The 16,260-nt window shown below is 44.1% G+C and overlaps 1 protein-coding gene across 1 annotated transcript in view; it reads right to left on the bottom strand.

Moving 5' to 3' along the window:
* Positions 1-16,260, bottom strand: part of LOC135524771 (run domain Beclin-1-interacting and cysteine-rich domain-containing protein-like) — a 67,704-nt gene that overhangs the window by 10,834 nt on the left and 40,610 nt on the right. The window contains 3 exon segments of the mRNA XM_064952582.1: positions 1,628-1,699; positions 5,363-5,467; positions 14,766-14,952. Of these exon segments, the coding sequence (XP_064808654.1) occupies positions 1,628-1,699; positions 5,363-5,467; positions 14,766-14,952 (364 nt within the window).

Here is a 16,260-nt window from a genome sequence, read left to right as displayed (position 1 = left end):
TGGTCCGGGCCTAAACCACACTAGACCTTATGGAACACAAAGCTATTACCATCTCATCCTGGAATATATACACAAGGTCTGAGATTATCTACCTTTGACCTAAAGAGCAGGAACATAAGACTTCAAAGAAACTGAAAATACAGACATTGTCGTCCTACAAGAAACATGGTCTAACGGAGATGGACCCACTGGTTGCCCTCTAGGTTACAGACAGCTGGTAGTCCCATCCACCACACTACCAAGGGGGTGGTATAGAGGAGATGGACCCACTGGTTGTCCTCTAGGTTACAGAGAGCTGGTAGTCTCATCCACCACACTACCAGGTGGGTGGTATAGAGGAGATGGACCCACTGGTTGTCCTCTAGGTTACAGAGAGCTGGTAGTCCCATCCACCACACTACCAGGTGTGAAACATGGTATAGAGGAGATGGACCCACTGGTTGCCCTCTAGGTTACAGAGAGCTGGTTGTCCCACCCACCAAACTACCAGATGTGAAACAGGGAAGAGACTCAGGGGGTATGCTAATTTGGTATAGAGTAGACCTAACCCACTTTTAAATTAGTCAAAACAGTAACATTCTACATCTGCCTAGACATGAATAAGGACATTCTCAGAAAAATGTGAACAAACACCATTGTAAATGCAACCTATATTTATGTTGATTTATTTTCCCTTTTGTACTATAACAATGTGCACATCATTACAACATTGTATACAGACAATTACATTTGACATGTCTTTATTCTTTTGGAATTTTTGTGAGTGTTAATGTTTCAAGTTATTTTTTTTATTTATTTCACTTTTGTTTATTAATCTCTCTTCCTTGCTTTGGCAATGTAAATATATGTTTTTCCCTTGCCATTAAAGCCTCTTACATTTTGAGAAAGAAACAGAGATAGATCGAGATTAGGCTCAGTGCTTTAAAAAAAAGCACAACTATCAAACTAGCATCACCTGGTTCAAAAGAAAGGCATCAAATTCAGACAATCACAAAGAAAAATCACTACCTTTATATGCAAAAGGACTGATCGATCATTAACCCTTTGTCCTTTGTCTTATGAAAGCCTACCACGCAGCAGTATTTCTCACCAATGCTGGAATTATTATCGCATATTATCTTATCATTTATTGATAGCTACGCCCTTATAGAACACAGCAAATACAATTAGGTCGCAGTCATTTTGTTTGTAGTCCATTGTAAGGCTCTTAACTCTAGTCTTGCACGTGTCATATTTGATGTTTATTTTAAAGGAGATATGTAATATAGTTGCATTGTCATTTTAGTAAATGTCAATAGATCTAGAGTAATAGTGGAATCATAGTATTTCGCAATCCCCCCCCCCCCAAAAAAAAATGGGCCCACACAAAACATACTTTAGGTAATGAAGCCAATTATGTTGTTCCTTTCACGGGTCACATTATTTCACATGATGAAGTTTACCGTAGTTCCCCAGAACAGTTGAGCCAGTCACGTGTTTGTTTGTTTAGAGCACAACGGGAGAAAGCAGGAGCAGGAGAATTCAGCAGTGTATTTGGTTAATGAAAACTGGGATAGAGCCCAAAACTCCCAACCCATAGTTCCCTGGCATCCTTAGCCCCGCCCCCCGCCCCCACCAGACCAGATACCTGAGAAGAGGGAGGCGTGCGACAGGGAGACACTCTTAGACACCGCCATCAGGGACTGGCCCGCACAGCCATCTGAGAGAAATAGATTACACTCAGCAACCAGCCCCACATATATACTATATAGTACTACACACCACCACATATATACTATACAGTACTACACACCACCACATATACACTATACAGTACTACACACCACCACATATACACTATATAGTACTACACACCACCACATATATACTATATAGTACTACACACCACCACATATACACTATACAGTACTACACACCACCACATATACACTATACAGTACTACACACCACCACATATACACTATATAGTACTACACACCACCACATATATACTATATAGTACTACACACCACCACATATATATACACACCACCACATATATACTATACAGTACTACACACCACCACATATATACTATACAGTACTACACACCACCACATATATACTATACAGTACTACACACCACCACATATACACTATACAGTACTACACACCACCACATATACACTATATAGTACTACACACCACCACATATACACTATACAGTACTACACACCACCACATATACACTATATAGTACTACACACCACCACATATACACTATACAGTACTACACACCACCACATATACACTATATAGTACTACACACCACCACACATACACTATACAGTACTACACACCACCACATATATACTATACAGTACTACACACCACCACATATATACTATACAGTACTACACACCACCACATATATACTATACTACATTTACATTTACATTTAAGTCATTTAGCAGACGCTCTTATCCAGAGCGACTTACAAATTGGTGAATTCACCTTCTGACATCAGTGGAACAGCCACTGAAGGATTGCTTTATCCTATCCTAGGTATTCCTCACTACACACCACCACATATACAGTACTACACACCACCACATATACAGTACTACACACCACCACATATACAGTACTACACCCCACCACATATACACTATACAGTACTACACCCCACCACATACACTATACAGTACTACACCCCACCACATATATACTATACAGTACTACACCCCACCACATATATACTATATATATACACACACACACACACACACACATATATATTATTACTCACCAACAAAAACAGTTGAAGTCGGAAGTTTACATACAACTTAGCCAAATACATTTAAAAACTCAATTTCACATTTCCTGACATTTAATCCTAGTAAAAAGTATCTGTCTTAGGTCAGCTAGGACCACCACTTTATTTTAAGAATGTGAAATGTCTGAATAATAGTAGAGAATTATTATTTCTTTCATCACATTCCCAGTAGATCAGAAGTTTACATACATTCAATTATTATTTGGTAGCATTGCCTTTAAATTGTTTAACTTGGGTCAAACGTGTCGGGTAGCCTTCCACAAACTTGGGAGAATTTTGGCCCATTCCTCCTGACAGAGCTGGTGTAACTGAGTCAGGTTTGTAGGCCTCCTTGCTCACACACACTTTTTCAGTTCTGCCCACAAATCTTCTATAGGATTGAGGTCAGGGCTTTGTGATGGCCACTCCAATACCTTGACTTTGTTGTCCTTAAGCCATTTTGCCACAACTTTGGAAGTATGCTTGGAGTCATTGTCCATTTGGAAGACCTATTTGCGACCAAGCTTTAACTTCCTGACTGATGTCTTGAGATGTTGCTACAATATATCCACGTAATTTCCCCCCCTCATGATGCCATCTATTTTGTGAAGTGCACCAGTCCCTCCTGCAGCAAAGCACCCCCACAACAAGATGCTGCCACCCCCAGGCTTCACGTTTGGGATGGTGTTCTTCGGCTTGCAAGCCTCACCCTTTTTCCTCCAAACAGAACGATGGTCATTATGGCCTAACAGTTCTATTTTTGTTTAATCAGACCAGAGGACATTTCTCCAAAAAGTACAATCTTTGGCCCCATGTGTAGTTGCAAACCGTAGTCTGCAAACCGTAGTCTGCAAACCGTAGTCCAAACCTCTTTTTTGGGGGTGGCTTCTTCCTTGCTGAGCGGCCTTTCAGCTTATGTCGATATTGGACTCATTTTACTGTGGATATAGATACTTTGTTACAGTTTCCTCCAGCATCTTTACAAAGTCCTTTTCTGTTGTTCTGGGATTGATTTGCACTTCTCGCACCAAAGTGCGTTCATCTCTAGGAGACAGAACGCGTCTCCTTCCTGAGCGGTGTCACGGCTGCGTGATCCCATGGCGTTTATACTTGCGTACTATTGTTTGTACAGATGAACGTGGTACCTTCAGACGTTTGGAAATCGCTCCCAAGGATGAACCAGACTTGTGGAGGTCTACAATTGTTTTTCTGAAGTCTTGGCTGATTTCGTTTGATTTTCTCATGATGTCAAGCAAAGAGGCACTAAGTTTGAAGGTAGGCCTTGAAATACATCCACAGGTACACCTCCAATTGACTCAAATGATGTCAATTAGTCTATTAGAAGCTTCTAAAGCCATGACATCATTTTCTGGAATTTTCCAAGCTGTTTAAAGGCACAGTCAACATAGCGTATGTAAACTTCTGACCTACTGGAATTGTGATACAGTGAGTTATAAGTGAAATTATCTGTCTGTAAACCATTTTTGAAAAATTACTATGGTCAAAACTATAGTTTGTTAACAAGAAATTTGTGGAGTGGTTGAAAAATGAGTTTTAATGACTCCAACCTAAGTGTATGTAAACTTCCGACTTCAACTGTATATACTATACGCTATTACACACACACACACACAACCACACCACCACCACGGAAATACTACTACACACCACCAGCCCCACAATACCACATATACACTACCGGTCAAGTTTGGGGTCACATAGAAATGTCCTCGTTTTGAAAAGAAAAGCGTAGAAAAGAAAAGTGTAGATATTACATTATTTTTTTTAAATAATAATCCGTTTCCAATAGTCATTTACAACATCAACAATGTCTACACTGTATTTCTGATCAATTTGATCTTAAGACCTTTTTTTGTGTGCTTTTCTTTCAAAAACAAGGAAATTTCAAATTGACCCAAACTTTTGAATGAGTGTGTATACACTAGCACACACCACTACCTATATACTACCTCACACCCCAACACACAACCTTTAACCTACTACAAACCCACACATATATACTACATCCTATACACTACCCACAAAGCAGTACTTTGTGTACCCCTCACACAGATGAAGGACATGGGAACACACATTAAAGCCCACCCAACCATGCTGATAGTCAGCAATGTTAGGTAAAACGTGTATTCAAATGTTAGCCCACAAACCCAATAGTTAAGACTGGTACAGTATCTTAGAAGCTGGATAGACAGAAAACGTAGCACATCCTCTAATCTTTTTTATTCAAATAAGTCTGTGCATGTAGGTTAAAAACACCCACCCCTTTTCGTGAAGCCACAGTTATGACTACCAGTCTGTGCCTATTACCCTTACATGAACCTGCCTTCGTATGCTCTTAAAGATAATAAAAGATTTATAACTTTTACAAAACACACACACACCAATCTATCTTTCCCTAACAGTCCAGAGAGCAATGTTAACGACTGCCAGTAAAAATGGGAGACGTTTTCCGGCCTTGGTGGGTGAATATGATGGGACACCTGCCGATGAGGTGGTGAATGATATGGGACATGACGTGCATTTAATGTCTCCTCTCCTTCGCTCTACCTTTCAGCTCGCACTCCTCCACCTCCTCGGCCGAGCCAGAGTTGGACAGGTGAAAGGAATCCTGGGAGCTCCTGCGGGAGCATCCACTGTCTGTTGAATGGAACACTAAAAGAGGGGGAGGGGGGGAGAGAGAGAGAGAGCCAGATGGTTAAAACAAATACCAGCAAAATGACGACATGGGGACTAAACCCAAAATGGAGGAGTTGTATGGGTGCCAGAAGATGTGAGCCAAGTTGAGCGGTTGGAAATCCAGGTGCTTAACACACAGCTCAAACCGCTCCGCTAAAAACCGGTCCGTGCTCATTTAGGAGAAAAAAACAACTGCTGCACCAAATTTGCTCCATTCACTAAAAAAAAAAAGAAATCACAATTTAACCAACACTCATCTATTTTTGTGACTACCTGAACCTACCATTTCATTTTTAAGTATTGAAACCAAACTATATGGATTTGAATGAAAAGTATTTGAATAAGCCTAAGAAGGAACGAAAATCAATTTCAGCTATATTATTTCAATTATTATAAGGCTATAGAGCTTAGAAAGAATTACATTGTGAAGCATTTGCGAGTGCCACACAATAGGCTGTTCGGGACATAAAGCACTCAGCATTTAAAACAACATTTCATTGTATTAAATCATTGTAGTCTATACATTTTGAGTACAGCATTTGGAAAGTACTCAGACCCCTTGACTTCTTCCACATTTCGTTACGTTCCAGCCTCATTCGAAAAAGGGTTCAATAGTTTTTTCCCCTCATCAATTTACATTCAATACCGCATTATGACAAAGCAAAAACAGATTTGACTTTATTTTTTGCACATTTGTTGATGTGCATTTCACAGCGATGACTGCCTCGAGCCTTCTTGGGTATGAGGCTACAGGCTTGGTACACCTGTATTTGGAGAGTTTCTCCCATTCTTATCTGCAGAGCCTCTCAAACTCGGTCAGGTTGGAGGGGGAGCATTGCTGCACAGCCATTTTCCAAGTCCCTCCAGAGATATTTGATCGGGTTCAAGTCTGGGCTCTGGCTGGGCCACTCAAGTACATTCAGAGACTTGTCCCGAAGCCACTCTTGTGTTGTCATGGCTGTGTGCTTAGGGTCATTGTCCTGTTGGAAGGTGAACCATCACCCCAGTCTGAGGTCCTGAGCAGGTTTTCTTCAAGGATCTCGGTTCTTTGCGCCGTTCATCTTTCCCTCGATCCTGACTAGTCTCCCAGTCCCTGCCGCTGAAAAAACATCTCCGCATCATGATGCTGCCACCACCATGCTTCACCGTAGGGATGGTGCCAGGCTTCCTTCAAATGTGACGCTTGGCATTCAGGCCAACATTTTAGTTTCATCAGACCAGAAAATCATGTTTCTCATGGCCTGTGCGTCCTTTAGGTTCCTTTTGGCCAGTCCAAGTGGGCTGTCGTACCTTTTTACTGAGGAGTAGCTTCTGTCTGGCCTCTACCATAAAGGCCTGATTGGTGGAGCGCTGCAGAGATGGTTGTCCTTCTGGAAGGTTCTCCCATCTCCATAGAGGAACTCTGCCAGAGTGACCATCAGGTTTTGGTCACCTCCCTGACCGAGGCACTTCTCCCCTGATTGCTCAGAATGGCCGGGTGGCCAGGTCTAGTATGACTCTTGGTGGTTCCAAACTTCATCCATTTAAGAATGATGGAGGCCACTGTGTTCTTGGGGATCTTCAATGCTGCAGAACTGTTTTGGTACCCTTCCCCAGATCTGGGCTTCGACACAATCCTGTCTCAGAGCTCTACGGACAATTCCTTCTACCTCATGGCTTGGTTTTTGCACTGACACTCACTGTCAACTGTCGGAACTTATATAGGCAGGTGTGTGCCATTACAAATAATGTCCAATCAGTTGAACTTACCACAGGTGGACTAAAATCAAGTTGTAGAAACATCAAGGATGATCAATAGAAACAGGATGCATGGAGTCTCATAGCAAAGGGTCTAAATATTTATGCAAATAAAGTATGTTATTTATTTTTTTATACATTTGCAAAAATGTATTTGTAATTATGGGGTATTGTGTGTGTGTAGATTGATGAGGACAAAATGGTATTTCATTCATTTTAGAATGAGGCGTAACAAAATAACGTAACAAAATGTGGGAAAAGTCAAGAGGTCTGAATACTTACTGATTGCACCGTAGGCTGTGATTTAGAAATACAAATTACATTTTTTATTTTTTTTTTACAAGTAGGCTTAACGGTTTTTAGGAAAAATAACCCAATCAAAATGGAAAGCTCCTTGAACTTGGTAATCCGCCATGCCTAATGGGCCAAAATCAATTATGGCCCATTGTATAGATAATATAACACAAATGAGCCATGACCAGCCTTTCAAAGCACTTCATGGCTACCAACATGAGTGCTACAGGGCAGTAATCATTTAGGCAAGTTACCTTCGCTTTCTTGGCGACAAGGAAAACCGTGGTCTGTTTGAAACATGTAGATATTACAGACTCGTCGGGGAGAGGTTGAAAATGTCAGTGAAGACACTTGTCAGTTGGTCACGGCATGCTCGGAGTACACGTCCTGGTAATCTGTCTGACCCTGCGGCCTTGTGGAATGTTGACCCGTTTAAAGGTCTTATACTCACATCAGCTATGGAGAGCGCGATCACACAGTCGTCCAGAACAGCTGATGTTGAAAATGTCAGTGAAAACACTTGCCAGTTGGTCCGCACATGTCCTGGTAGACCGTCTGGCCAAGCGGTGAATGTTGACCTGTTTTAAGGTCTTGCTCACATCGGCTACGGAGAGCGTGATCATACAGTCATCCAGAACAGCTGGTGCCCTCATCCATGCTTCAGAGTCGCTTGCCTCGAAGCGAACATAAAAGGCTTTTAGCTCATTTGGTACGCTCGCGTCACTGGGTAGCTCACGGCTGGGTTCCCCTTTGTAGTCAGTAACAGTTTTCATGCCCTGCCACATGCAACGAGCGTCGCAACCGGTGTAGTAGGATTCAGTCATGTATTGATGCTTTGCCTGTTTGATGGTTTGTCTGAGGGCTAAGCGTCGGGATTAGTGTCCCACTCCTTGAAAGCTGCAGCTCTAGCCTTTAGCTTGGTGCGGATGTTGCGGGTAATCCATGGCTTCAGGTTGGGATATGTGCGTATGGTCACTGTGGGGAAGACGTCGTCAATGCACTTATTGATGAAGCCAGTGACTAAGGTGGTACATTCCTCAAAGTCATTGGATGAATCCCGGAACATATTCCAATCTGTGCTAGCAAAACAGTCCTGTAGTGTAGTATCCGCGTCATTTGACCGCTCCCATATTGAGCGAGTCACTGGTACTTCCTGCTTTCGTTTTTGTTTGTAAGCAGGAATCAGGAGGATAGAATTACAGTCAGATTTGCCAAATGGAGGGCGAGGGAGAGTCGCTCTGGATAAGAGCGTCTGCTAAATGACTTAAATGTAATGTAAATGGAGAGCTTTGTACGCGTCTCTGTGTGTGGAGTAAAGGTGGTCTAGAGTTTTTCCTTCTCCTCTAGTTGCACATTTGATATGCTGGTAGAAACTAGGTAAAACAGATTTAAGTTTGCCTGCATTAAAGTCCCCGGCCACTAGGAGTGCCACTTCTGGATGAGCATTTTCTTGTTTGCATATGGCCATATACAGCTCGTTGAGTGCGGTCTTCGTGCCAGCATTGGTTTGCGGTGGTAAATATAAGGCTGTATTTTTTTTTAAATCTTTGTTTAACTAGGCAAGTCAGTTAAGAACAAATTCTTATTTCCAATGACGGCCTACCCCAGACAAACCCGGGCGACGCTGGGCCAATTGTGCGCCGCTCTATGGGACTCCCAATCACGGCCGCGTGTGAAACGGCCTCGATTCGAACCAGGGACTGTAGTGACGCCTCTTGCACTGAGATGCAGTGCCTTAAGACCGCACATTTGGCCCAGCGTTGTACGGGATTGTCCGGTGAAGGCCATCATTGTAAACAAGAATTTGTTTTTAAGTGACTTGCATAGTTAAATAAAAGGTTAAATAAAATACAAAAAGAGGATGTCTTCCTCAATTGACCCTCCATAAATGTAACGGACATACCAGGAGCTGTGCCAGGCCCGCCATCCAGCTGTAACACATAGAATGTATATAAAAAGATTGGATGTTCATTGTTACAGCTGGATGAGTCAACAGACGTGGCGGGCCTGGCACAGCTCCTGGTAAAAATGAAGTCCTCCACAATAGTATTGGGGCTTGCCTGTCCGAGCCACCATGTAGCTCACCATATAAGGCGCTTCTAGCCCCTTCTTATTAATGGTATCTGTTGCTTTTACACGTCTTACTACTCGAAAGTCATTTATTTATCGGTCAAAAAACTCCTGTCGCTTATTTTTCAAATTGTCATGTTTCATTTCTAAATGTCTGCGCAACAGTGAAGGTTTCCTGCGAGAGACTACCGGTTAACGTGATTGGATGTTCATTATTTGACTAGGTTACCTGTATTTGACATTGCGCTGTTATTTTGCTGAACGCTAGATGGTTTCATTTTATTTTTGGCAGTGAAACAAGGCTACTCAGGCAAGAGAGAAAAAACATCACCCAAATGTATATCCCCATGTTTGAAAATGTGAATCACATTTGCGCGTAACCCTCGACGACATACCCATACACCCCGGTTTGTGAATAGCCGTTGTAGAGAGAGGCTCGATAGTAGTGAGAGGCTCGATAGTAGTGAGAGGTAGTGAGAGGCTCGATAGTAGTGAGAGGTAGTGAGAGGCAGTGAGAGGTAGTGAGAGGCAGTGAGAGGTAGTGAGGCAGTGAGAGGTAGTGAGAGGTAGTGAGAGGTAGTGAGAGGTAGTGAGAGGTAGTGAGAGGTAGTGAGAGGCTCGATAGTAGTGAGAGGCTCGATAGTAGTGAGAGGCTCGATAGTAGTGAGAGGCTCGATAGTAGTGAGAGGCTCGATAGTAGTGAGAGGTAGTGAGAGGTAGTGAGAGGCTCGATAGTAGTGAGAGGTAGTGAGAGGCTCGATAGTAGTGAGAGGCTCGATAGTAGTGAGAGGCTCGATAGTAGTGAGAGGCTCGATAGTAGTGAGAGGTAGTGAGAGGCTCGATAGTAGTGAGAGGTAGTGAGAGGTAGTGAGAGGCTCGATAGTAGTGAGAGGCAGTGAGAGGCTCGATAGTAGTGAGAGGCAGTGAGAGGCTCGATAGTAGTGAGAGGCAGTGAGAGGCTCGATAGTAGTGAGAGGCAGTGAGAGGTAGTGAGAGGCTCGATAGTAGTGAGAGGTAGTGAGAGGCTCGATACTAGTGAGAGGTAGTGAGAGGCTCGATACTAGTGAGAGGTAGTGAGAGGCTCGATACTAGTGAGAGGTAGTGAGAGGCTCGATACTAGTGAGAGGTAGTGAGAGGCTCGATACTAGTGAGAGGTAGTGAGAGGCTCGATACTAGTGAGAGGTAGTGAGAGGCTCGATACTAGTGAGAGGTAGTGAGAGGCTCGATACTAGTGAGAGGTAGTGAGAGGCTCGATACTAGTGAGAGGCAGTGAGAGGCTCGATACTAGTGAGAGGTAGTGAGAGGCTAGATACTAGTGAGAGGTAGTGAGAGGCTCGATACTAGTGAGAGGTAGTGAGAGGCTAGATACTAGTGAGAGGTAGTGAGAGGCTCGATACTAGTGAGAGGTAGTGAGAGGCTCGATACTAGTGAGAGGTAGTGAGAGGTAGTGAGAGGCTCGATACTAGTGAGAGGTAGTGAGAGGCTCGATACTAGTGAGAGGTAGTGAGAGGCTCGATACTAGTGAGAGGTAGTGAGAGGCTCGATACTAGTGAGAGGTAGTGAGAGGCTCGATACTAGTGAGAGGTAGTGAGAGGCTAGATACTAGTGAGAGGTAGTGAGAGGCTCGATACTAGTGAGAGGTAGTGAGAGGCTCGATACTAGTGAGAGGTAGTGAGAGGCTCGATACTAGTGAGAGGTAGTGAGTGGCTCGATACTAGTGAGAGGTAGTGAGAGGTAGTGAGAGGTAGTGAGAGGCTCGATACTAGTGAGAGGTAAAAATGAAGTCCTCCACAATAGTATTGGGGCTTGCCTGTCCGAGCCACCATGTAGCTCACCATATAAGGCGCTTCTAGCCCCTTCTTATTAATGGTATCTGTTGCTTTTACACGTCTTACTACTCGAAAGTCATTTATTTATCGGTCAAAAAACTCCTGTCGCTTATTTTTCAAATTGTCATGTTTCATTTCTAAATGTCTGCGCAACAGTGAAGGTTTCCTGAGAGACTACCGGTTAACGTGATTGGATGTTCATTATTTGACTAGGTTACCTGTATTTGACATTGCGCTGTTATTTTGCTGAACGCTAGATGGTTTCATTTTATTTTTGGCAGTGAAACAAGGCTACTCAGGCGAGAGAGAAAAAACATCACCCAAATGTATATCCCCATGTTTGAAAATGTGAATCACAGTAACCCTCGACGACATACCCATACACCCCGGTTTGTGAATAGCCGTTGTAGAGAGAGGCTCGATAGTAGTGAGAGGCTCGATAGTAGTGAGAGGTAGTGAGAGGCTCGATAGTAGTGAGAGGTAGTGAGAGGCTCGATAGTAGTGAGAGGTAGTGAGAGGCTCGATAGTAGTGAGAGGTAGTGAGAGGCTCGATAGTAGTGAGAGGTAGTGAGAGGCAGTGAGAGGCAGTGAGAGGTAGTGAGAGGTAGTGAGAGGTAGTGAGAGGTAGTGAGAGGTAGTGAGAGGCTCGATAGTAGTGAGAGCTCGATAGTAGTGAGAGGTAGTGAGAGGCTCGATAGTAGTGAGAGGCTCGATAGTAGTGAGAGGTAGTGAGAGGTAGTGAGAGGCTCGATAGTAGTGAGAGGTAGTGAGAGGCTCGATAGTAGTGAGAGGCTCGATAGTAGTGAGAGGCTCGATAGTAGTGAGAGGTAGTGAGAGGCTCGATAGTAGTGAGAGGTAGTGAGAGGTAGTGAGAGGCTCGATAGTAGTGAGAGGCAGTGAGAGGCTCGATAGTAGTGAGAGGCAGTGAGAGGCTCGATAGTAGTGAGTGAGAGGCTCGATAGTAGTGAGAGGCTCGATAGTAGTGAGAGGAGTGAGAGGTAGTGAGAGGCTCGATACTAGTGAGAGGTAGTGAGAGGCTCGATACTAGTGAGAGGTAGTGAGAGGCTAGATACTAGTGAGAGGTAGTGAGAGGCTCGATAATAGTGAGAGGTAGTGAGAGGTAGTGAGAGGCTCGATACTAGTGAGAGGTAGTGAGAGGCTCGATACTAGTGAGAGGTAGTGAGAGGCTCGATACTAGTGAGAGGCTCGATACTAGTGAGAGGTAGTGAGAGGCTCGATACTAGTGAGAGGTAGTGAGGCTCGATACTAGTGAGAGGTAGTGAGGCTCGATACTAGTGAGAGGTAGTGAGAGGCTAGATACTAGTGAGAGGTAGTGAGAGGCTCGATACTAGTGAGAGGTAGTGAGAGGCTCGATACTAGTGAGAGGTAGTTGGAGGCTAGATACTAGTGAGAGGTAGAGGCTCGATACTAGTGAGAGGTAGTGAGAGGATACTAGTGAGAGGTAGTGAGAGGCTCGATACTAGTGAGAGGTAGTGAGAGGCTCGATACTAGTGAGAGGTAGTGAGAGGCTAGATACTAGTGAGAGGTAGTGAGAGGCTCGATACTAGTGAGAGGTAGTGAGAGGCTAGATACTAGTGAGAGGTAGTGAGAGGCTCGATACTAGTGAGAGGTAGTGAGAGGCTCGATACTAGTGAGAGGTAGTGAGTGGCTCGATACTAGTGAGAGGTAGTGAGAGGCTCGATACTAGTGAGAGGTAGTGAGAGGCTCGATACTAGTGAGAGGTAGTGAGAGGCTCGATACTAGTGAGAGGTAGTGAGAGGCTCGATACTAGTGAGAGGTAGTGAGAGGCTCGATACTAGTGAGAGGTAGTGAGAGGCTGAGAGGCTCGATACTAGTGAGAGGTAGTGAGAGGCTCGATACTAGTGAGAGGTAGAGGCTCGATACTAGTGAGAGGTAGTGAGGCTCGATACTAGTGAGAGGTAGTGAGAGGCTAGATACTAGTGAGAGGAGTACTACTAGTGAGAGGTAGTGAGAGGCTCGATACTAGTGAGAGGTAGTGAGAGGCTCTAGTGAGAAGAGTGAGAGGCTCGATACTAGTGAGAGGTAGTGAGAGGCTAGATACTAGTGAGAGGTAGTGAGAGGCTCGATACTAGTGAGAGGTAGTGAGAGGCTCGATACTAGTGAGAGGGATACTAGTGAGAGGTAGTGAGGCTCGATACTAGTGAGAGGTAGTGAGAGGCTCGATACTAGTGAGAGGTAGTGGGAGGCTAGATACTAGTGAGAGGTAGTGAGAGGCTCGATACTAGTGAGAGGTAGTGAGAGGCTCGATACTAGTGAGAGGTAGTTGGAGGCTAGATACTAGTGAGAGGTAGTGAGAGGCTCGATACTAGTGAGAGGTAGTGAGAGGCTCGATACTAGTGAGAGGTAGTGAGAGGCTCGATACTAGTGAGAGGCAGTGAGAGGTAGTGAGAGGTAGTGAGAGGCTCGATACTAGTGAGAGGTAGTGAGAGGCTCGATACTAGTGAGAGGTAGTGAGAGGCTCGATACTAGTGAGAGGTAGTGAGGCTCGATACTAGTGAGAGGTAGTGAGAGGCTCGATACTAGTGAGAGGTAGTGAGTGAGGCTCTCTAGTGAGAGGTATGAGAGGCTCGATACTAGTGAGAGGTAGTGAGAGGCTCGATACTAGTGAGAGGTAGTGAGAGGCTCGATACTAGTGAGAGGTAGTGAGAGGCTAGATACTAGTGAGAGGTAGTGAGAGGCTAGATACTAGTGAGAGGTAGTGAGAGGCTCGATACTAGTGAAAAATTAGTGAGAGGCTCGAGGTAGTAGCTGAGAGGCTCGATACTAGTGAGAGGTAGTGAGAGGCTCGAGGCTGAGATACTAGTGAGAGGTAGTGAGAGGCTAGATACGATCGATACTAGTGAGAGGTAGTGAGAGGCTCGATACTAGTGAGAGGTAGTGAGAGGTAGTGAGAGGCTCGTATACTAGTGAGAGGCAGTGAGAGGCTAGATACTAGTGAGAGGTAGTGAGAGGCTCGATACTAGTGAGAGGTAGTGAGAGGCTCGATACTAGTGAGAGGTAGTGAGAGGATCGATCAAACAGCAGCAAAACAGAGACATGCAGACACTTTCATAACAGGAATCAACATAATGCATAGTCTATTAACTGTGGACCAAATTAACGGTTCTAGAACAATCTACAGGAACGTTATGTAGCAAAAAAAAAAATCACAGAAAATGTACACACTTAAGCAAAATGCTTCAGTAAGAGAAAGACGGTGTGGGTAATTTTCTGTTTATCGTCCCAGCTCTAGCGTGTGAGTGCGCGAGTGCGCGAGTGAGGATCCGTGCAGGTGTCCGTCTGGCCTATGTGTCGGCTCTTACAGCGCTGTGAGGGAGGCAGGCGGGTCCGCTGGATCTGGCGTCTACGCAGCCGGATCTTCTGTTTGAGCTGCCGGATCTCTGAGTCACTGTCGTCACCCTCCTCCTCCTCCACCTGCCGTCGCAGGTTGCACTTCATCAGCTCGATGGCGGCGATCAGAGACTCCGAGATGCTGAAGTGGGCGTTCTCCTGGAATGAGATGCAGATGGCCGGAGGAGTGAGGCCTTGTTGTAACACTTTAGTATGGACGCTCCCTTCTGCCCTAACTTCAAGTTGACTGATGTAACACAGTTGGGGAGGTGCACAGTTAAAAAATATGTATATTTACATTTTATTTATACAGATTATTCTCATTGAGATAACATCTCTTTTTCCAAGAGAGACCTGGTCCAATAGCAGCAGAGGGAAACAACTTACATACACTAACATGAAACAAAAATATAAACAAACATAACAGTACAACAATTACATACAGTGCCTTGCGAAAATATTCGGCCCCCTTGAACTTTGCGACCTTTTGCCACATTTCAGGCTTCAAACAAAGATATAAAACTGTATTTTTTGTGAAGAATCAACAACAGGTGGGACACAATCATGAAGTGGAACGACATTTATTGGATATTTCAAACTTTTTTAACAAATCAAAAACTCAAAAATTGGGCGTGCAAAATTATTCAGCCCCTTTACTTTCAGTGCAGCAAACTCTCCAGAAGTTCAGTGAGGATCTCTGAATGATCCAATGTTGACCTAAATGACTAATGATGATAAATACAATCCACCTGTGTGTAATCAAGTCTCCGTATAAATGCACCTGCACTGTGATAGTCATAGAGATCCGTTAAAAGCGCAGAGAGCATCATGAAGAACAAGGAACACACCAGGCAGGTCCGAGATACTGTTGTGAAGAAGTTTAAACGGATTTGGATACAAAAAGATTTCCCAAGCTTTAAACATCCCAAGGAGCACTGTGCAAGCTATAATATTGAAATGGAAGGAGTATCAGACCACTGCAAATCTACCAAGACCTGGCCGTCCCTCTAAACTTTCAGTTCATACAAGGAGAAGACTGATCAGAGATGCAGCCAAGAGGCCCATGATCACTCTGGATGAACTGCAGAGATCTACAGCTGAGGTGGGAGACTCTGTCCATAGGACATCAATCAGTCGTATATTGCACAAATCTGGCCTTTATGAAAGAGTGGCAAGAAGAAAGACATTTCTTAAAGATATCCATAAAAAGTGTTGTTTAAAGTTTGCCACAAGCCACCTGGGAGACACACCAAACATGTGGAAGAAGGTGCTCTGGTCAGATGAAACCAAAATTGAACTTTTTGGCAACAATGCAAAACGTTATGTTTGGCGTAAAAGCAACACAGCTCATCACCCTGAACACACCATACCCACTGTCAAACATGGTGGTGGCAGCATCATGGTTTGGGCCTGCTTTTCTTCAGCAGGGACAGGGAAGATGGTTAAAATTGATGGGAAGATGGATGG

The sequence above is a fragment of the Oncorhynchus masou genome, chromosome 31, assembly GCF_036934945.1.
Source record: "Oncorhynchus masou masou isolate Uvic2021 chromosome 31, UVic_Omas_1.1, whole genome shotgun sequence".
NCBI classification, from domain to species: Eukaryota; Metazoa; Chordata; class Actinopteri; order Salmoniformes; family Salmonidae; genus Oncorhynchus; species Oncorhynchus masou.
This window is presented reverse-complemented; position numbering and strand designations above follow the sequence as displayed.